At 29.8% G+C, this 24,713-nt stretch overlaps 1 protein-coding gene across 1 annotated transcript in view; it reads right to left on the bottom strand.

Annotated features, from left to right (window-relative positions):
* Positions 1 to 4,638: 4,638 nt before the first annotated feature.
* The window catches only part of LOC129961039 (serine proteinase stubble-like), a 78,499-nt gene continuing 58,424 nt past the window's right edge, over positions 4,639 to 24,713 (bottom strand). The window contains exons 4-9 of the mRNA XM_056074835.1: positions 20,232 to 20,489; positions 11,336 to 11,412; positions 9,356 to 9,441; positions 8,515 to 8,795; positions 6,126 to 6,283; positions 4,639 to 5,151 (exon numbers count right to left, since the gene is read on the bottom strand). Coding sequence (XP_055930810.1) covers positions 4,996 to 5,151; positions 6,126 to 6,283; positions 8,515 to 8,795; positions 9,356 to 9,441; positions 11,336 to 11,412; positions 20,232 to 20,489 — 1,016 coding nt within the window. The 3' untranslated portion in view covers positions 4,639 to 4,995. The remainder of the gene's footprint in view (positions 5,152 to 6,125; positions 6,284 to 8,514; positions 8,796 to 9,355; positions 9,442 to 11,335; positions 11,413 to 20,231; positions 20,490 to 24,713) is intronic.

Here is a 24,713-nt window from a genome sequence, read left to right on the forward strand (position 1 = left end):
TCTTGTCTTTCATTATTATTTTTTAAACACATCTAAATCACTTGATTATTTGTAGAATCGAACATGATTGCTTTTATATATAAAATTAAATCTCTGTAAGGTGAGAAGGCTAGGTTTTACATGGAGTTTGCTGTTTCTTTTTTGGTTGTTAATTATATTTTACATGTTTTTTGAATGCTTCTTTAAAGTCTCTTAATTGTCAACAGGAGTTATTTCCTCAGATTTTTTAACCTCAGTCCAAGTGCAGCTATTTTTAAAAAAATAATTATTGTGCATTTAATTCTCAGTGAAAAAAAAATTGTTGCCCTAACTTCTATATTTTATTTATTTATTTTTACTTTTAAACTTTTCAACTGCCTTCTGCAAGTCATATCATGTGCACGCACACACACGCTATCCAAAAGTTTTTTTTTTAACAGAGAAAACTTATAGTCATTCTGCATTTAGTAAAAAAAACAAAAACAAAAAAAAACACATTTTTGTAACCTTTTAATTCCACGTTGGAAAGTTTAAAAAAATCTATATATATTATTTCAACTTTTGTTTGCACTGAATGGAAAGCAAAGTACATCAGTTTCCAAAAATCAAGCAACAAATTTAAAACTGATATTTAAAGGTTGCAAGCAAATAGCGCGAAACTTGATGGTAATGTTTATTTTAATACATGTAATTTAAAAGCACAAAATGTTATAAAGTAGCTGTTGCTTAATGTGATCTTTTAAGAATTTTGATAATATTAATTGATTAATAACAACCGAACAGGTCAAAATAAACTATATTTTTATCATATAAAAGAGGAAAGAAGAAGAAAAACTCTCTTATTTCAGGTCTGTTTAATTTATTTCTAAAATACTAATTAAAAATTTATTAATTGTTGCTTATGTTGACAATTATTCCTTACGGATTAACATATATTATTCGTACTTAAATAATAAGTACGAACATATATAAGTTTACAATATATATTAAATTGCTGAACGATTGGGATTTCAAAATATGAAATACTTGATTCATTTTAGTGTTCATTGGAAAGTTTTCTTCATCCCATTTGTTTCTGTCTAATAAACTATCAACTAACTAACTAAAGGAGCCATCAAAGTTTATTGCTTAGTTTTGCTCACAAAAAGTCCAAGATTTCTCAATTTTATAAAGAGGCAGTGAAATTTTTAACTGCGCCGCAGCGTTACGTAGAGTAATTTTAGTTAAATTCTGAACAAGTATGAAGTTTGAAGTTTTGTCTTTAACAGTCAAATCAGTTTTTTTATTAATTCAATTTGCTATCTTAGGTAACAGTGGTTTACAGCTGTTTAATAGATTTCAAGTCAGACCTTGCAGTGTAACTGCCGCTTTAAATCAATTCAGACTAGTATACTAGTATACGCACTAGTATAGACAAAAGAAAGTGAACTCCAACCCGTGAGAAAAATGACTCGCGTATGCTTCCTTACAAGTGGAACAAGAAACTCCAGGGATGTCAATCATTAGTACTGGCTGAAAATGAAGGATTGGTCTGTTTTCCATTTCAAAATTAATAATTTTAAATAACGTTACGATCAAACTAAACGAATATTTTTTGTATGTTTAAATATCTTAGTACAGAACCAAAGGTTTTTGCTAATATAAAGCGAATGATAACAGTAAGCACGATCAAATTAAGTGGCATCCACCATACATAGTATTTATATTTTTGATATTAACATGAACATAAATGGAAGCAACATTGGATATACAGATTAAATGCAAAGAAATTTCTCAGTACTGAATATGGTCACCCAGAACAGCAATACAGGTCTGACAACATTGTCTTCTGCTGTTTATGATGGTGTCAATGAGTTGCTGAGGAAAAGCTATTTTAAGCTCATAAAGGGCTTGAGGAGGGGGTTGGAGGTCGGCAAGATTCGCGCCTCCCGAGATGCGAAAAATACTTGCTCAATGGGATTAAGATTGGTAAAAGATGGTAGCTATTCCATTTGGACTATAATTTCTTCTCCAGAAAGTTTGTGCAGAAGGAGAGAAACCTAAGGGCGGGTATTATCTGCTTTCAAAACAAAGATATTACCAACTGTGCCAGCATATAGGTAGACAATGGGATTTAGTATATCATCACTGGAACAGGCATTATCTTATCGTTTTTTAACATTGTTCCATGTGGCAACATATACTGATCTGTTCCACATGCAACAGATCTTTATCTTTTGGTCTATTGCTGGTTTGTACGTTCATATAACCTTAGCCCAAAATGCCTAACAACGTTGTTACTATATCTTCACGATATTGACCAACATTTAAAATTAACAACTTCATGGAAATATCGTACAGTATCTTGTGGTAACAGAGAAAGATGTTCTTTTCCTGCAAGAACATTGCCTCCTGTTTAAGTGCCACTTTCACGTCTATTGGATAGAAATGTGGATCTTTTACTTTTCTCCTACTGTAAACACACCGAGAATCATGTAAAGCAAGGCCATACTCATCAGTGAACAGAACAGACCAGTGATTTTCAGTGCAATTTTTATGACTATATGCCAGATTCGAAAATTTTCTACTATGGCGGGAGTAAATATTGTGTGTTTCGCATTTACTGGTCAACTAATATAGACCTCCTACATGCAGCCTTCTACTCATTGTCGTGGCTGATTCTATCCTTTTTGTGGTATAAATGAGTGCGGATCTAAAGTGAGGTGGAGCTGCAATCCGGTTTCAATGTGCATTAAGTTTTAATTACCGGTCATCTGAAGAAGTAATAATTCTTGATCTACTTTCATTAGGTCTTTGAGAAGCTGAATCAATAGATAATCAGTTATAAACTAGTTTCACAATAAGCTCATTGCGAAATGGTTTACATTTAGCCACCTTGCAATGTCAGACTGTCATTGATCTGCTATTAATCAACCGATGGCTCTTGGCAAATGCCATTTCGAGTGCATTTTGCACATTGACTATCTCGAAATAGTTTAATATACCGTCACCTCATTGAACCATCGTTTCTCATAAATAGTTGATTTCAAGTTGTATCTTATTTATGTAAATCATCGTATGTCGTTACATCGTATCATATTTACGTTTTATCGTATCATTGCATCATATCATATTTATGCATTATCATATCGTATCATATTCAGGTATTTTGCATATTGTTAGTCTATGCAACTAGCTTTTATTTGTATTATATCCAAATTTCTAAAATTGCAAACGGCTTGTAGCCGCTTTCTCATGATTTTTTGAATTTTTTTGCTTAATTTTTAAAAATTACCGTTTTTAAGTACCGTTCACCATTGCCGTGCAATGCATTCATAGCTTTATCCAAGGTCCAAAATTTTATGCATAGGAAGGAGGATAAGACTCATATTGGAGAAAATGCGAAGCAGTTTTCGGGAGACTACTCCCGCAGATGTCTAATTTTTTTCTGTTGAATGAATGCGAAGCAAAAGATTATTCTGATTCAGAAGCTGTTTTATTAACACTAGCTTAATATGCAATGGAAGTAAGATGATTCTATCTGTCTATGAATGCGAAGCAAAAGATTATTCTGATTCAGAAGCTGTTTTATTAACACTAGCTTAATATGCAGTGGAAGTAAGATGATTCTATCTAGTTCAACTGAAGGCCTATGAATGACATTTCTATCATACTCTCTCCTTGGAATTATGTCTGTATGTCTGTTCGTTGTCCGTATGTGAATACGAAAACTAAAAAAAAGTTTTAAGTTAGATGGATGCAACTCGGCATATGGTCGCTATTCCACATTTGTGAATTTCTATCAAATTTTGAACGCAATCCATTCAAAAGAAATTTGTCTGTCCGGCTGTCCGATTATAAGTTAACACGATAATTATAAAGGGAAGAGAGCTAGATATATAAAATTTAAGTACATAGATTTAATATCTGAAATGTAGATATGTGTCAATTTTTTAACAAAATCCTTCAAAGAATTAACTGTCTGTCAGTCTGTACTTTTACAAGCATATAAATGCGAAAACTCAAAAACGCAGTGACTTAAATATATGGAATTTAATTTGTGATTTTGTGATAGCAACTATAATTCTGTGTCCAATTTTGGTTTAATCAGTCTGAAAAGGGACGCCCAAAATATACATTCGGTTTTCTGATATTTTTTGTTTAAACCGAATCCAAGCGATTAATCGACAAAAAATCACCCAAGATCGTATGCTAATAGGCGTTTTCGTAACTAACAGCACACAAGTATATTTATTAGAGAGCATGCGAGAAAGTTTCTGGAGACCACTTGGTTTTCGACAATTTTTGTTCTTTAAAATCATACAAAAACATAGATTTCAAAATAGTATGGCAAAAGTTGCAAATGTTTGCTTTTGTTAAAATTTAATAAGAAATAATGCCACGAATTTTACGATTAACTTAATTATGGTTGATGTGGACTGAAACAAAAATAAGATTTAAAGATCAAAAGTGTGTGCGCTGGTTTATATATTCAGCCACTTACCTGTAAATAATACATTTTTAGTGCATTCTTTACTAATGCGCAAATTTTTACTATTGATTAATTTTTTTGTTGCAGAAAACAGCAATTTCTGTATTTTAGTATGCAGATAGAAGTGTGACAATTTTGATTTTCAATGTTTGTGAAATTAAAAAAAAAAAAAGAATACATGAGTAAATATGTATGTTTAATGGCAGAACAGTGGCATGACATTTACATAATGGTAATAAGCCAATTTGGCTCTTCATATCATATATCTGCAAAATCCAGATATTTCGTACAAAGCTAATATGAATAATTTTCTCGAGATTCTATAAAGATCTAATTTTATTTTAAAAAATGCCTTCAAAGTTTATGTTTAATCACAAGCAATGACCCGAAAAATAAAGTAATGACAAATACAAATGAATATCGTGGCTTTTTGACATGGTCAAACTAAAACAGTTGTACGTTTATTGCCTGCAATAAATTCCATCCTATACTGTTTGAGTTTGTATAATGTATGCGTGATTGTTGGTGTCTTTGAACTTTTTGGCTCAATAGAGATTTGTTGAAATCCAGTCGGATGTACTGCTTACTCTGTGATAAATGCCTGGCTGAAATTGTTTGGCACAGGAATAACCTGCCGATACTATACCGACCAGATACCAGATACCAAAGTAATTGATCATCAGAGGTCCTCCTGAGTCCCCCTGTAATAAAAATACGTAGTTACTGTACAATTACGAAGCAAAGATCATACGCAACTGAAAGTGTAACATCATATATATATGTGTGTGCGCGTGCATAATATCTTGATTAATTCGACATTTAATTAAGCAATCTTTAGTTAAAATTGTTTTATTCACCTTTTGTTGAGAAATATATAGCCAGGGAACAAAATTAAAAAATAAATATGAACAATAAAGAAATTAACAAGCCTATAAAAAATAAGGTATAAAGAAGTAGTTACTGTTCATACAAAAATTAAGACACGCCTGTTTTCATTTGTTGGGAAGAAACGAGAATTTGATTAGTATTATTGATTTTTAATATAGCACATGTGCTAACATAGGAAGGTCGGTGGCGTAGTGGTAGCGCTTCCCTCTCCCAACGCGCAGGTCCGAGGTTCGATACTCGGGTTGGGCATGGTCGATTCATCCTTTCAGTGGGTCGATAAACTGAGGACTAAGCATCCCAGGGCCCTCGGGGATGAAAGCAGATATGGGCATTGTAGGCTTTGGCCCACATGGGTTATCGTGCCACTGAGTTTTTTAGTTATAACGTATGTTGAGTATGAAATTTTAAAGGATGTTATTAGTTTCACTTACATTACATGTGCAAGATATGAATAATTAAACTCATGTATAATATTACTGAAAGAGAAATATGTATTGGTAGATTAAAAATGTGTCTACGTCTCTTCATTAACCTCTTAACTATTTTGTCCGTATGCCATACGTGGATCGATTTATCGAATTTTGATAGTTGTAAGCAAAAAATAAACCATTCATAATGATTATAATTCAATATTAAAATTACTTCGAATATATAGATAAGTCAAGTGTTCAATGGATTTCTATTTGAATCAAAATAAGAAAATATTCCCAAAATAAAAAGTATCATTTTATAAGATAGTAAAGAAAATAAAACAGTTAAGTGGTTAATAAACGCAAAGTTAGATTACCTGACACGAGTCCCTGCCTCCATATTCATATCCGGCACACACCATTTCATCGAATATGACGATATTTATTCCTCGCCTTCTGTGCCAACCTTCACACATTTGATTATTTATAATAGGCACAGGAACGAATTGAAGGATTTTCGGCCTTAATTTTGAACCTAAAAAAATATTTTGATAAAATAAATCCTAAATTTGTTATTAAATGTACAACAATTTGTGTATACGATTTCTATTATGGGTGTAGAAATATTTTATAAGCGCTAATATATTATATATTTTTACAAGCGCTAATATAAGCATATTTCAAATTAATTATAATTTTCTAAGGAGTGTAATCGTTATGCCAATAACGGAACGACTCAAGGATAATTAATACAGAAACTTACAAGGATAATTAATTCTTCAAGAAATTACTTAATTTGTTCATGCAAAGTATAATGGATATAAATCAATAATAAATTGCTTTCATGTTTTTAACGCTATGGACAACTTTTCTTATATTTTTAAAGTACATTATATGAAAGAGAAGAATAATTCTTTCAAGATTCAACAGAATTATACGGTTAAGTGATAGTATAAATTCGTCGGAACAAAGGTTTTATTTCTCATTTATCATAAAGCATGACTAAAAAAGGTCTTTTCTTATAATGTTATCTCTACTTTCCATCATTTGTGATTTTGAAAATTTTCCATATAAAAACCGGGTCCCAGCAATTTAAAGAAAAAGCCTGGAGCAGATAATTATAGATATTTTAAAACATTCAGTTGGTAATTATTGATGAAGAATTTTGATCAAAGATAATGTCCTTCATTACTTTTACTTCTTAACATCAAAAAATCAAACAGAAATTAGAGAAGTTAAAATTGTCACTTCTCTGGTGTTCAATCCATAAGTCTGAATGCATAACTGCACTAAATTTATTTTTGTCTTTATCTGATAACAATAATCTTCAGGCTGAATAAAGAGACTGGTTTGCGACATAGTTATCAAAAGATAATTCGTTATCAATTTTTTTTCCTCTGAAGAATGTTAACACAATACAAAAAATAAACAATACAATAAAAGAAACGCATTTTTTCATCAGTTAGAATAATTATTTAATAACATAATCTTTTATCTCCCATATAAGTCACTTTGAATTTTTTCTCATTACATTCTGATTACTTACGCGAATTTTGATTAACTTTGTAAATTTTAATGAGATTAATAATATTTTTCTGAATTATTAAAGGATTTATTTACTGGTTGCTTCGTATTTCGATATTATGTATTTTCTGATCAAATTAATAAAATAATTTTTTTAAAAACTAATGTATTAAGAAAAATTAATTTGCTCAGTTGTTTGTTATCTCGACTTAATCGCATCGGTTTTTGAGTGATTGAATAGTTTCATCGCTCTGTTTTAATTTTTGGCATTTCTAGTATTTTATGAACGGGATTTATCTTTCTCTCTCTTTTTTAAATCTTCAGATTACATATAGAGCAGAAGTGAAATAAGTGGTTGAAATAATCCCCATTAGGATTTTCAATTAACATTATTAATACGATTGACTAAAAGCTCCACTTAGAGCTGCGGACTACTATAATCCAAATTGAAATTTGATTTGTATTAGTCTATCAACAATTTTGATATTAATATTATCAAAATATTTCAGAATTCCTATTAAAAGAAAGTACTATATTGTAAAAAATAAACTGTTAAATCCAAAATGGGACTCTCTCATTGAGATATCAACATGAGCATAAGCGATAGACGAAATTAACAGAAAATGAAAAAAGATACAAAGTTTCCTATTCAAGGACAAAGTGCTCCGACCCATTTTTTTTTAACAAAGTAGACAAATTAGCTCAGTTAACTTTTAAGTTACTTCAAAAATGAAAACAAAATCTTCCTGGAATTTTACAATCGAAGTCCTCGTGATATACTTCTCCTCGCTAAGAAGTTTTAACACAAGTTATCAATATAGACGAAATTCTTATTTATTCCCCTCTTATATAAAATAACCACAACTCTAATTTTTCTAATTTGTTATTTTGTATTTCCTTTCTGTTAAAATGGTATATCTCTTGAGCATAATTTCAGGGGATTTTCGGGTCACGAGGAATCATTATTAGACAATGTCTGTATGTCCTCACAGAAAAAATCCCTTTATTTGAATCCCTGCCTGAGGGTGACCCTTGAAAAAGTCTTCAGGCCGGATTCTTTTTTTAATATTTTTTTAATAATTTTTTTGGTTTAATTTTTATTTGATTTTTGTTTTTCCTATTAACTTGATTCTAATACTTTTGTATATATATATATATATATATATATATATATATATATATATATATATATTTAATTACTATCTTTTTTTTATTCCAAATTGTTAAAAGAAAATTATAGACCTGGTTCTAAAGCACCCCAACCGGCTGCATATCCAATACTTCCTAAGAAGTCTGTTCCTTTCTCTGGTAAGCAAATGGGTCTCATGTTAAATTTGTACTCCACTGGCCTGTCAAGCAGTAGCACAGCCACATCGAAGCGATCTGCCTGAGGAGTGAAACGGAATTTAGGGTGTACTTTCACTTCATCCACCCCGAAGGTTTCGCTTGGTATTCCTTCTAGATCAGAATTCAGGATATAGTCTCCTAAAGTAACTTTGATATTTCCTGGATTATGTTGAGTCCTAAAAGAAGGATAATGATTTATAACATTTGCAGATATTTCTAATTTTAAATGCTGTTTCATTTATAAAAAAATAATAAACGGGGGTGCCCCATATAGATTTCTTAGAAATTTTAGTAAAAAATCCTTCAAAAAGTTTTAATGTTAATTTTAAATTTAAAAAAATAAATGAATGATATCAGAGATATATAATTTGTTAATACTTGTCTCTTAGTGCTCGCAAGAAATAAATATAAATGATGCATTTAAAATTTTGAAACATATGTAACATATACTTTATTTAATAAGCTGCCTTATGTATACTCAATCCATTCACATGGGTAATAAAAATAAACTCTTGTAATTATTTTTAAACTAAAATTCTGGAACTTACAATAAAATAGTGAAAAAAAGAAAGTGAAAAAAAAAGGAACATTTTTTTCGATCCTTTACAGAATAAAAATAAAATAAAACATAAGAATGAAATATTTTTTTTTGGAGTTAAAATGGTAAAAAAAAAAGACTCTAGTAGAGAGTTTTTGAAATAGTTTTATTCTTTGAGAAATATTGTTTCAAACTTACTTTGCTACACAGTGTCCAGCTGTGACAACATGTCTCCAAGCAACTAATGCTCCTCCGCATCGACTACCACCAACTTGTATGAAAGCCTACAAAATTTTACAGCTTAATTTCATAGCGTGCACTTTTATATTATAATGTTTCATACCACCTAATTTTTTAACTTTCGTCATACGGGACGAGCGCGTGTACATTTTATTCATGCATTAAACTTTGAAAGTTTGAATTAGGAATGAGTGGTCATGTTTACAGCAAAAAAAAAAAAAAAAAAGTTATGTAGTCTAACTTGTATTTTAAGACTTGTGTGTAAAAAAAATATTTGGTCAGCATTATATGGGATTAGTTCTTTATTGAAGATTTGATGATAGATGTTTTAATTTTAGAGCCTTTTCTCCTGCTTCAGAATTTGTGACCATTTAAAGTGACAGAAATTTAAATTTAGAAATTTCTAAAGATAATGCATATTTTTATAAATTAAAATAAAATGATGGTATGAAAAACTGTAAAATACGTTGGCGAATTTCCGTAATAGTGTTGATTTTCATATTAAGTTTAAAATCCACTGCCTTAATTTAATGAAAAATAGAACTTACAAAAAGTATATATCATATTATATTATAAGCTTCCAGTCAGAAGATATATCAAGTTTTTTTAGTAAAAAAATATGACTCTGTATCTGTATATGACTCTGTATTACTTGCACAAATAGCATTATTGCTTATCAACCTTAGAAAATTGCAAGTCAACAGTACTTAAGAGTTTTACTTACTTTTGGTCCAAACCAGACATTAGGAAACCGACCCGTAGGTAAGGTCAAAAGAATTTAAATTAACTTCGTACTGGAAATCTTTTTTTTTCTAGAGAAAACACTTTTTAAAATGTTTGTTATTTTTTTAGGTAATGATTAAAATGAAATAATGCTAAAATCTTTAAGATGTTCATATTATAATTTTCTAAATTTAAAAACCAAATTTAGAAATAATAAATCTGAGCATTATTTTAGAAATGTCAAATTTTCAGTTTTGTTTCATCTCTAGTAAAGACAGTTAAAAGATATTCATAAGAAGGCGCAGTTTAATATTTCGGGACAATTGAAATATACAATTTATATTTCGAGGTCTCGTAGTACTAACATGAGAGAATGATTTAGAGATTAATAATGCATCTTATACATCTCGGTGAACAAATGTGCTAAAAGTCACCCTTACTGTACATCATGTCATATAGGAAAAATAGTATTACTGAAAATAAGATATTTAATGAGATAAGATATAAATGAGATTATTTTAAGATATTTTAAACAGGACAATGTATTTTTTAATAATTCTATTTCACTTTTGAAAAAAAGCTTAGTCTAAATTTTATGAATTAATTACATTAGACATTTAATGTTTTCAATGATTTTCAACTTCTTAGGCAATTGTCAAAATAATTTTGATAAATGGTAACATTAAGAGCAAAAAACATATCCTGACTTTATGAGATGTACTTATTTTTCAAGTAGCAAAGACTCTCACAGTAAAGAAATTTGCTAATTTAATTTCTAATTACATTATTTGCTGCATTATTTTTAGAGGACACATTTTTGTCTTCATCTCTGCTTTCATCTAATTAAAAAATTTTAATGAGCAATTAAACGTTTAAATATTCATTAATTCATATCTTACAGTTATCCTTTCATGAAATGTTTGAAGTATTCGATACAAAAATTATGCGCTTACATTAAACTTTTGAGGACAAAATTTACACTCTGATGTTTTTATATATTTCAACGCTAATGAGATGCATATGCAGATTAGAAATCGTTTTGCTTCAAAACAAAATAAAAATGTTTTATTTATTTAATTTTAGCTAATATTTTATTTCAAAATAAATAAATTTTTTAACAAATATGACTTCAATAAATTCTACTATAAGAATTTAAAAAATGCCTTGTACTTGTAAAAATCTGAAGATTAAATAAAAAAGTGTTATTTATGTTACCAGCCAAGGAAACTGTCCAAAAGCTGCATCTTCGCCTCCTACTATTCGGCTTGTTGACGTGGAACTTCTGCCACACACTGTAAAAAAGAACAGATTTTAGAAAGCTTAATATCAATAATATTAAATCACCGCCGCTCTGTATTTTTTATACATTAATCAATGCATCAATATTTTTTTTACTCCCAATATATCAATTATATTTGGTTACTTTTGATATTTATTTGCTTAACGATGTCGTTCGTAACATAAATTAAAAATGTTTCTTTATCATTCGGCGGAATAGAATTGTCCCTGCATTATACATTAATCAATGCATCAATAACTTTTTCACTTCCAATACATCATTTATCTTTAGTTACTTTTGATGTTTATTTGCTTAGCGATGTCTTGCGTAACATAAATTAAAAATATTTCTTTATCATTCGGCGGAATAGAATTGTCCCTGCATTATACATTAATCAATGCATCAATAACTTTTTCACTTCCAATACATCATTTATCTTTAGTTACTTTTGATGTTTATTTGCTTAGCGATGTCTTGCGTAACATAAATTAAAAATATTTCTTTATCATTCGGCGGAATAGAATTGTCCCTGCATTATACATTAATCAATGCATCAATAACTTTTTCACTTCCAATACATCATTTATCTTTAGTTACTTTTGATGTTTATTTGCTTAGCGATGTCTTTCGTAACATAAATTAAAAATGTTTCTTTATCATTCGGCGGAATAGAATTGTCCCTGCTAAGATTTTGAAGAGAAAATGCATTTTATATACACCGCTCTACATAACTTTATTTAAATGCTATGGATTTCATACTGTTCATGAAATAATTTTTATAATTATGGAAAAATACAGTAAATCACTCTGTTATTAGTTTTTGATAAATACAATTCAAAAAGCGTTTTCTGTTTTTTTCGAAACTTTTTGACACGTCACCGCCTTTAGCAAAAGATACTCTATTTACTCACATTTATAATGGATAATTGTTTATAATCAGCCATAAGAATTATTCTAAAAGGACATAACTTTCCAATTGCATATGGCATATAACTTTAAAAACCTTTTTTTCGCAGCTAAAATGGAAAAAGGTGTAAGTCAAATTTTATATCCCCCCCCCCACATATTAATGATACAACTTCAGTAAACTGAAGCTCGTTTATAGAATTGTGCTCATAATTCAAGTAATTTTCGATTATACTTTTCCCACAATTATTATCAATTTAAAGGTATTAAAATTCGTCAGCCTTCACTACAGAAATGCTTTACGTTTCTTTCTGTTTGAACCCTTTTTAGGGCCGTGGGAAGTATGCTTCCCACCAAATTTATCAATCTTTGTATGAAATTATGTAGGTTGGCATAAGTTCTGGCAAATTGTTTTAGTAAGTCAGAAACTTAGATGCTTCAGTTCTTTATCTAAGACAAAATGATGTGTCTTGATTTGTTACTTAATTATTAATTAACCAAATTCATTAATTAATCAAATTAAATTTATCTAATAAGCTAAATGAATCCTTTTTCTTATTCTAATTTCAAGCCTAAAAATATTTTAACATAATATGATTAGAAAAAAATGGCCCTTTAAAGAGTAAAATAATTCTACAAATTTTGAAAGGTACTCTTTTTTTACTAAATCACTGTATTCTTGTGATCAAAACAAGACATGTAGAGTACATTTAAAATGAAGCATAAATGTGACATTTAAATCATGTAGAAATTTTAGTTTCAAAATTTACAGACCTAAATTATATTTCAATGTATGAAATTTTTAAATAAATTATTCCATTTATTTAGGTAAATAATGTTCCTTTGAGGAACACATCTAAATAATCAAAATTCATTTTCTTAATGTTTATTAAAAAATGGAAATTTTAGAAAATATATAGTTCAATAAATTTTAATATATCGAAACTTTGATTAAAACTGCGTATCCGAGAGAATTACAGTGTGAGAAACGCCACAAACAAAGTTAATCAGAGTGATATCGATCAGTCTCTTATCAGGATAAAAACTGTTATCTGACATGATATTATTACAAGTATTTGCAGTCTCTAATCAGGATAAAAAATGCTATCTGACACGATATTATTTAAAAGTCCTTGCAGCCTCTTCAAGAAAATTTTGAATAAAGAAATTTGAAAGAGGGAAAAGAAAGAATTCCGATTAGTCTACATTCTTTCATGGTTTCAGACGATAGCCAACGCTTATAAAGTGGTCACAAATGTATTATTAAATGGTTAGTCCTCTAAGTAGAAAAACGAGAAGTGAAAATGCATTAAAATGTCAACTTTGATGATATTGTTTTCATTTTCTTCCTATAATGGTGAATTATCGCTGAAGCTACAGATAAAAACGGTGTTGAGTGTTGTTGAGGTATAACCGTGCTGAAAAGGTATTTTTTTAATGGCGCAGAAATAGGATTTTAGCTTTACAAATGCCATAGATATGCCATAGATAATCATCAAAAGAAATGTTAGTACATATAATGATTTTTACTAGAACAAGCATTATACTACGCAACAAAAGAAGCTGATTCTTACGAATTTCTTTCGAGTTTTTATTGGCTGATGGAAAAATCTATACACAAAGAATTTTTTTAAAATCATTTAGATATTAATGCAGTCATTTTTAAAACTATGCTTTATAAAACTATGCACTTTACTAAACTTATTCCCATTTTTTCTATGCCTTATTAAGTGAAATTTTAGGTTTTGTGATAATAATTTCTTATTCTGATTTTTTGATAGTTTCATTTTCTGATTTTTTGTCGATGTTATCAGCCACCTTGTATATATTTCTGTTAGAAGCTTCAGAATACCTGAATGCAAAGTAATTGATTGAATTCGCTGTCCAGATCTCAAGAGATCGATGAATCCTCTTTTTAAAATATGTTTATATTGACTACCATTTCATTGAAAAGATATAGTTACAATCGAATCTAATTTAACTGAATAGTGTATTCATGTGGCTTAATATCAGCTCTAAATCTATATTCACTTTTTTAATTTGTCTTTGAAATATTTCTTTGAAATGGTCTTTCATTTTTTTTTTATTTAAAACTTTTAATACTTTTCTTAAACAAAATATTTCAACATATCGAGTTTCACATACGTTTGATTATATTTCAGAGTTAATTCTTTTTTGTTGTGAAAGAGTGCAAAGTTATTATTTGACGTTTCTTGAAGTATTATTTTAAAAGAATTTCGTCACTATGCTTTCCCATAAGGTATTTATACATCTTATTACTTAAGTATTTTTTTTATTGTTCTGTACTTGGAATTTAAAGTGTCGATCAAAGTCAAATAGGTCCTTCAAAATCAAATAGACAAGTTTTTCAATGTTTGAAGACCTTTTACAACTTTTGTTTTAAATATAAGAATAAGCTTATTGCAAAAATAATTTCCGTTTAAAACTAATGGGTCTAGGAGTGGACAAATTTGTGTCATTCATTTAATTATCAGTAATATACATTCGTTGTCAGTGAAGAATGTTTCAGGAGAGTTGATGGAGCTGGCATCTCTGCTTGATTATAAAATTTCTCAGAAAGGTTTCGTCTTTTTTTGCATTCTTGTTACATGCTAATTAAATACAATGGTATTTCTTCTATTCTCAATAAATCATTGGCTTTTGATGTTTATTTGCTCAGCGGCATCTTCCTTGATATTGATTAAAGTTTAGTTTCGTTATATTAACGTTCCGTTTTAAAGCAATATTAGTGCTATTTCGGGACGAACCTCGTGATTTTGAACCGCGGTCAGATGATGAGAATGATACCTGAGCTGGCACGCAAGTCTCCAATCTTCTACACCACACCAGTGGGAGGACGTCTGGCCTCGACCTTTCTTCGATGGAATCGAGTCTCGAACCCGATGCCGAGATATTACCACCAAGCAACCGCGGTCCTTTAATGTTGATTAAAAGTGCTGCCTCTATAGTCAATGGAAAAGAATTGCTTCTTTCTAAAATTTGGAAGACTAAATGCTTTTTGTATGTATCACTCATTTTAAAAACTATGGAACACAGTAGCCAGAGCATGTTTATCAATTGCGTTATCATTCTGAAATATTAAGATGTTTCGGTATTTTTACTTCAAGGTTGTTTCGAATTAGATCATGATTTTGTAGTTTGTTGTTTATTTTAACATTTTAGAACTATTGATTTTTTTTGAAAATTTAATTTTTAATTAAAATATTTAGGAATTTGCAAAAATAATTTAGGAATTTCAGAAACTATCAATAACTAAGGAGATTCAGTAAAAGGGAAAAATGGCCATAAAAATGTTGAAAAAGAGTTTAAACTTCGAAGATTTAAAGACTATTTGATCTCTTTTTTTTTAAAGCACTAATTCATTTTAAAATGAATGTAATTGATATTAAAAATGCTCATGCTTCAATAAATCAATGAAAATAAATGGAATAGCACTCGTGAGATTAAATAAAAGTATGCATTTCAATGACATAAATAGATTTCTATGGAAATATTAATACGAACGACTTGAATTAATAGAAAAAAAAAAGGATTTTTAAAATGCCTTTTTAGTTGTCTCTACATAAAAAATTTTATACATCGACATTAAAAAAAAAACGGGAGTATGAAAAATTTGTTGTTGTTCTAAAACTGGCCTTTCTGGAAACAGAGATTAGACAGTATGAAAGTGTAAAATTCTTTTCATGAACCTTCGTGCATTTATTTATACTCTAAACTAACGGTTTATGATAAAAGTATCTGTATTACTGGGTTATCTCTCTACTTCCTTCGGTAGATTCATAGAAGAAATAGATAAGAGTAAGAAATGTTATCGTTTACCTCTTCAATCATAAGTGAGAATGTAAATAAACCCCTTGCTTCTCAGGCATAAGATCACGATACGGAGTTCAAACTACATTAGGAACTTAAACATAGATTAGAAGATTTTTATAGTTTTATACTTTCTGATCTATTGAATTGAAATGTACAGGGTACAGGAATAATGACAACAAAAGAAGTCTGCTTTCTGACATAACTATAACACAAATAAAACAGAAAGCTGTCTGATCAACAGACGGCATAATGAACTGGCTAGTCAGATATTCTTTGATAATGTCTGAAAAAATGGTCCGTCTTCAGGAGAAAACATAGTTCATATATATATATATATATATATATATATATATATATATATATATATATATATATATATATATATATATATATATATATATATATATATATATATATATATATATATATATATATATATATATATATATATATATATATATATCAATGACTGTACCAATTTTTTTTTTATTATTATAATAGACTTAATGAAAAGCATTCACGATGCAATCGAAGCTAACCTTCTTAGTGTATATGCTTACGTTATTTTATATATACTATTGGAATCAGTCTAATCGTGTCCAAATAGTTAATTTATAAATCGTTAGACATAGACATATATTTGAAATCGAAAAAAGGTTTTACATGGGGTAATGAATCATAATTTGTACTGCTTGTATCGGTAAATATGCTTATGAAAAAAATTACGAAATCTAAATTTGTATATATTTTCCTAATTCTATTAATTATATTTAGAAAAAAGAATTTCTTCGTATATTAACAATAAGAACAAAAAAATAATATATTCTTGGTATGAAACTGACCAAATTATGAAGCATTAAATTTCATTATTTTAAACCAATCAAACGCTGTCCTCAATAGATATCCGTTGCTTTGGTGATCCTCGTCGAAATATCTATTATAATGATCTAAGAGTGGTTAAATAGTAATACTTGAAGTTTCATAACTCTGTCAGTTTTAGTTGTAGAAGAGTGAAAGTATTTTTTTTTTGTTTAAAATGTTATTGTTTCAAGGCTATTTTAATAAATACGGCTAATAGGACCGAATGATTGTATAAAACTTATATTCTGTAATTTTTTAGTAGTATATTTTTTGACTCAAATAACATGAAATAGATTTTTTACGCCATTTAAAGCCTTTCCAAATGGAAATAGACGCCTGTTGCTAACAATCTACAAATTTGTTATCGGATCAAGATTAGACTGGTTTTTCTGGTTATATATGTACAACATTATATCTTATTTGTAATAAATTATCTTTAACCTCACCTTTTAAAATATAACTACTTCAGCTTCAACGTCTCAGGTGAATTGGCTTTTCCATATAGTTTCGTGGACCTCTTAAAAATAAAATTTCAGCAATTTCTTATAAAATTGCATTTTGAATTTCGCGTATTCCTTACTTTGAAGTGCCTTACTTTAAAATATAATTCCTTACTTTAAAATATAACTACTTCAGCTTCAACGTCTCAGGTGAATTGGCTTTTCCATGAAGTTTCGTGGACCTCTTAAAAACAAAATTTCAGCAATTTCTTATAAAATTGCATTTTGAATTTCGCGTATTCCTTACTTTGAAGTGCTATTCTAGCTCCTTTTTTCAACAAATTGTCATTTACGGTGACACGCTCCGCTTTACACAGATTATTTTCAAAATGGATGTAGAATGGAACCATCTAAAATATCCTCGAAAAATATGCTAATCATTTATTTCTTCATCGATTTTGAAAGTCATTTCAAGACTATAATACTTGTGTAGACTTATTGCTTTTGAATATGTTTACGCTCTTAATATTACACGCATGCTCACTTTCAGCTCAATTTTTTTTTAACAAAAATAATCTGACACTCAATTCCATTACTTAAGAGTGTAGATAATACATCTGAAACAGTTTTTGTAACATATAACCTATAATACAGGCATTCACTTTTTATTGACAATTGCGGAAATGTAACTCTATATTTGAAAGGAATTAAGCATTGTTGATGTCAAAAGCGAAAATATTGAAAAATCCCAAAAAACTCTACACACTGGTAGATTATACACATAGATGCATTTAGAATATCGATCTCCTTACACGGCCTTTTGAATTATTTAGAGTATTACTAAAATATATACATTTACCACATTATAAAGCATTACTTATTTAGCACTTTAATGTGAAAAACGTTGCTTGAATTTTATTGGCACTTAAATTGCTTACCATTTTTTTTTTTTCTTCATTTACACTGTACAGAAGATATTACAATTGGCAGGGAAATATTTAAATCGTATATCAAACATTTGCCGAAGAGATGCAGAACTATGCCACTAAGATAATAAATTGGCAACTAAGATAATAAATTGGCAAGAACTATTCTCTTAGATTTTATTATAATTTATTACTACGCACTTTTATTTTATTTGGTTGTTTCATGTTCGTAAGGGTGAAATTTTGTAATCGATTTTTCACTTTAATATATTAGAATTTTGAAATTACGCACAATTATGTTTTTATTAAAAATTCACAATTTTTTTCAGAACTTAATCATCAATAAGCCAATTAATTATGCTAAACGTGTTACTTAGCAGCGAATTTGAGAAAAAAAAATGTGTCCGAGATTGCTTTATGTTAATTGATAATGATTAAGAAGTGGAAAATAATTAAATTAAAAAAAATTTACTCTTTAGCACATTGATAAAAGTTTGTTCTTTAATAAATATATTTTATTTATTTACTAAATGGTTATTATTAAATGTAATTTACTAAAAATGGTGCTTGATCCCTTAAAAATATGTTACGCCGAAATGTTTGGATTGGAGCCGTGAGACTTCATTCTACAACAGCAATTCTGTGCTATAAAAGTGTGGAAGAACTGGTTTATAAACAGCATTTAATTAGAAAATTCGAAAATGTTGTCAAGTAGCTCGAGCGATGATAATATTTACTGATATCGAACTTGGATAGCTAAAGGTTTATTAGATAAGAAATTATCTATAAATCTATAAGAGGACGATTACGCTTCGATGTTTTGAATAGTGGTCACCGCCTCACCTAATTTACACATCACGCCAAAGTGAGAATGTTTGACTCATAATAATAGTTATAATTTGCACTAATTCGAAACACTCATATTTTTGATGGGACAGAGATCTTCTGACAACGAAGTCAACGCTCTTCAACCCTATCTGAGCTCGAGACGATCTTCTTAGAGATATATTATAACCTCATACTTCTTTAGTATTCAGGTTGGCCGATGAATAAGGAAACTAACAACACTTTAAATAATAAATTGAAAAATAATTAAAATATCGTGTGATCAAAACAGAAGCATGAAAGCCTAAAGCGCAAATAGTAAATTGAAATTTCAAACCTATTGACAAAATATTTTAATTTGTAAAGAATATTTAGAAATACTTTTTCGAATCATATTTATTAGAGCTTAATTTCCTTATGTATTTAATTTCAGTTCCTCGCACTTATATATTTTTTGTTTTGACTCACAAATCTTTGATTTAAAAAAATTATATTTTACTTATTTCACTCTAATGAAAACGTGTTTTAAAAACCTTTTAATTATTTTATTATATTTGATATGTCAATCTTTAAATTATAATTACTTATTATTTTACTTAACATGGAATCATCTAATCAACTTTTTCTCAAATTCACCACTAGAATTTCATTCCCTTCCGTACTAGAAGGCAGAACTTACTTAAAATATTAAAATGGGTCATTGTCATGAGGAATATACAACTGTACAAAATTTCTGAAAACTTAACATATACGGAAGGGAATGAAATATTGATTATGAAATTCTAACTTTACAAACATGAAACAATTCAAGTTAAATAAAAGCATGTGATAAAAATATTTACTATGCAAAATAGCACATGATAATATTCTAATAAATTCTAATATTGCAGATTCCAATAAATTATAATACTGCAGATTGTAAGAAATTGTATTTTTCTCAGACATTTTATTCTATGCCTTTTGCAATTCTCCTTTTTGAAAAACTCATACTGGGGGTTTCATTCTCTCATTTTTAAGAAAATATTAAGCGATGCACCTACTTGGATCATTCCGAACTGGTCCGTAATATAACTGATTGATATGATGATCATCTCTGCTGTCTTGACTACCACAACAAAAGAAAAATGGTCCACATGAAGTGCCGACAGAGTCTCTGGTCCACCAACAAGACAAGATGAAGGAGCACTGAGTATTGGCAGGGCAACCGGAAAATAAATTAACTTTTCGAGGCTTCAAAAAATTTCGAAAGACTGAAGACGGACGAAAACGAGAAAGCTTCTCATCGGCCACCGCTGCTCCTAAAAGAGTGAATTAAAAAGACAATTAGGGTTTTCAATTTCGAAAAAATTGTTTTTAATATTTCATTAATACTCTCATCATTGCTATAAATCAAAGAATCACTTCAAATATTTTCCTCATTAACGTTTAGTACTAGATAATCTTAAAAATCTGAAGGATATGATGTTAAAAATTGTCAGTTTTTTGCCAAATGTTTGAAATTGTTTGGATTTCTGTTGTAGTGAAAGGAGAATTTGGAGAAATATTGAAAATTTCGAGGAGATTTTCTTTAAATTATGACTTGTTCCTTATTCAATAGGAAGATAGGTGAACAGGAAGATGAGGAGGAAGGTCAGTGATTGACCATTTTGTGGCTAGGGGCTAATTGCCTCTAAGAGGATGTCAGTTTGGTGAATCGGTCAATGTTATCGACGGAATATGCTAAAGATAGCAGTTAGCCACAACAAATCCTGTCGATTCTGCTACTTTCAGTGGTGGCGAGTTGGTCGATTGTACACAAAAAGAAGTCATAAACGTTTGAATGAATTTTTATATTCTGCTGGTCACTTCTCGTTATTTCCTTTAATTTATGAGCTTCTTGAAAAAATTAACTGTAAATTAGTTGAAAAACACTCATGTCCATAAATTAAGGATAATTCAGAGCCACGCGGAAATCGAGCTCCAAAATATATACATCATCCATAAAATGACTACACACATCTTCAAAAATCATATGGAAATTGCAGGAGGCCACCAGATGACATTGATAGTACGTGACAATGACGAGAGTGTAATAGAGTGATGTATATGGAATACAGGCAAAGGAGTAAAATTGTTCGCAAGCGTTTTATAAGCCTTTCAGTGCAATAAGTTCATAGTTATGACACAAAGGTCGCATTTGGATGTTTTTTTACGTGGTAGAATTATCGGCAGTCTGGAATGTGGGCGTACCCAGCCGGAAGTATCCGAGGAACTTGGAATCGCCCAGAGTGTCATTTCCAACTTTGGCAATGATTCCAAAATGATGGTAATGTGAGTAGACGTTACAGCACAGGTCGCTTCAGAGTTACAACGCCGAATGAGGACCGGTATTTGGCAGTTACTGCTAAAAGAAACAGACGGAGTACAGCATCAGACGTGTCTCGTCAGCTCTCTTCAGCCACTGGTACGACAGTTTCAAGGCAGCCCGTGTACAGACGCTTAGGGCAGATTGGCTATATGCTCGTAGGCCTGTTAGATGTGTTCCACTTACTGCAATTCACTGTCGCCTATGTATTAACCATCATGGAGGAGAGAGCATGAATTGTAGATGCCGCAAAAGTGGGCTTGTGTGATGTTTTCCGACGAGTCCAAATTGAGCTTGCCGTCAGGTTCTCGCCGGACTTTCATATGGAGGGCGCCAAGTACCCGTTACCATCAAGAGAACATCATTGAACAACACCGTTACGGTGGTGCAGGATTGCTCGTTTGGGGAGAAATTATTCTGTGTCCCAGAACTGACCTGCATGTTCAAATTGGAACCATGACAGGCCAAATCTATCGGGACGTCATTCTGGAACAACATGTACGTTTGTTTCGAGGCGCCAGGGCCACAGAATTCGTTTTTATGGATGACAATGCCCGTCCTCACAGTGCAAACATCGTAAACGAATATCTTCGATCGGAGGATATTACCTTTATTGACTGGCCAGCATTCTCACCGGATTTGAATCCAGTAGAGCATGTGTGGGACATGCTTGGCCGACGAGTTGCAGCCCGTCAACCACCTCCTACATGTCTACCGGAACTTCGGAGAGCATTGCTTGATGAGTGGTGTAATATTCCTCAAGATCAGATCGATAATTTGATACTCAGCATGCCTAGGCGTTGTACGGACTATATTGCATCGTCTGGGAGACACACTATGTATTAACCATCATACCAACCATGCAATATTGGTTTTTATAAATAGTTTTTTTTTTGTAATTTGCTCCAGGGGGCAAAAAAATCGCATTTGTTATTAATGATATAAAACATATAGCATCTTTTTTGCTCTTTACCTTTTGTTTAATAAATATGTTTTACAAATAAGTCACATTTGTTTTGCTTCTGACTCTTTCTTTTCCTGAACTTGCATTATCCTTAATTTATGGACATGAGTTTATATTCTGATAAAAGTCGAATTAACATGAAAATAGAAATAATTTGTAAATATTTAAAAAACGAAGCTATGATCTTGGTTATTATTTAATAAAATCAGATATATTTTAATTAAGAAAAGCATCTGATTCTCATAAGATACTTTGAACTATATTATTTAGGAAAGAATATCAAAATTTAACATAATATTTTTTCAGTCTTTTTAATATGAATTGCAAGTCATTGTCTTCATTTATTGGTAATATCATGAATAATATTGATATAAACTGTCAATTTAAATGATTGCACAATGTTTAATTGAGATATAATTTGACTTAAGAATATAGGAATGTCGATCAGATCTTAGCTTGCTATTTTATATTTCCGACATTTTTTCCCCCTAACCAATCACATTTTAAAACTTTTTCACATCTCTTAGTAATTTGAAAGTTGAATAATGTAATTAAAAGTTGGATGAATATTCTACAGCTTATTTCCCTTTTCGAACATACGTTAAAGATTTTATGTTTTCCGATTCTTTGTGCTATTCAACGTATGTGTGCCTTTATTTGTAACAACGATGTTAAAAAGGACTAATCAGTCGAAGTCAATTGTCTTAATTTTAATGCAAATTATTTAAATACTATTAAAATTTAAGCTTTTATAGCAATTTAAAAAGTGCAAAGTAAATGTTCATTTATTTCCCCGAATATAAATTGTGCAAGTGCTTTATTTACGTTTGTACTGATTTGTTTTATTTTCTGTAGCAATTTTTGCAAACATGTGTCACTCTATTTTATCACGGTTTTATCAATCACAGGACTATTTATCAGATAAGCTGCAGAATCAATCAAATTCACAACAATCTGGCGTACATTATCTAGAAGGAAATAGGATTAATTTTTATCATCTGATACTATTAAGAAGCCCAGTAGTCAAGCAACACTGTATATATCTGTTTCTATAAATAAACCCTAGGAAAACATCGTGAATGAGCACGGGAAAAATTAAAATGGTAAAATTTGTCTTTTCCCTTAATAAAATCTAATAGCGTGTCCCTGCACTAATGTCACACATTTTTTAGCACACATACATAGCAGCGTCTTAATATAGTAATATTAACGTCACACATAACAGCGGGCCACAACAATTTTTAAACTGTTCGGTGCACACTTTTTATATCATTTCTAATGAACCCTTTCAGCTGAATTCTGGCTTTCTATATAATTAATATCATATTGACTGTATTATTTGTAAATATTTATCTATTTTTGAAGGTTACATTTTATTATTGTAATTGACAGAATGCTTAATGAGGGTTTTTCCTTTAACTTTTCTTCCTTTTTTCACTTTTTCCCGATGTCCTTCATTGTGAATCACTGCAAAAGTTCTAGATGAAATATATTTAAAATCGTTTTATTCATTCAATATCACTCTTATGTAAGGCTTTAATTTCTTTTAAAACGCTTTCTCTGATTTATTTTAAAAACAAGCAGAATTCTCAGAGCAGTTTGATGGATTTCCATGAATGTTATAATTCTCTTATAAGTCTGATTTTCTAAAAATGGTACTGAAGCACTCGAAAGGCTTCTGACAATCAAATGGTTAGGTTATGCAAATAAATAATTAAGTTTACAAAGGAACATACCGACAGAATCATCACCCATTCATGTAAAATCTCGAAGAGATTTACGAGCATTTGACGAAGAAAACATTTTGGCGAACGTTTCGAAAAACCACCTGGGGAGTCAGAAATATCGTTCGCGAAATTCGTTAGAAATGCAGCTATTAAAGAAGTAGCTAGTATCAGTTCTATTTAAAAGTTCATATTTGTTTTGCTTGTAATATATAAAAGATATTTTGTATATTTTACAACATTTTTTATTCATGGACATACAAAATTTTAAGGAAAATAGTGTTCTTTAAACTTTAATACTTGTTTTGTTAGGATTTTAATGCTGTTCATTTCTTAATAATTATTTAGAAACAGATCAAATTTATTAAAATATATTTTATGCATGTAGTTAATAAAATGTATTTTATTGGATAATATATTATTTACAGGCACTATATATGCAATTTAATTAAATATTTCTTTTATAGAAATACTTTAAAGTCTTAGAACT

Source organism: Argiope bruennichi, chromosome X2 (genome assembly GCF_947563725.1).
Source record: "Argiope bruennichi chromosome X2, qqArgBrue1.1, whole genome shotgun sequence".
Taxonomy (NCBI): domain Eukaryota; kingdom Metazoa; phylum Arthropoda; class Arachnida; order Araneae; family Araneidae; genus Argiope; species Argiope bruennichi.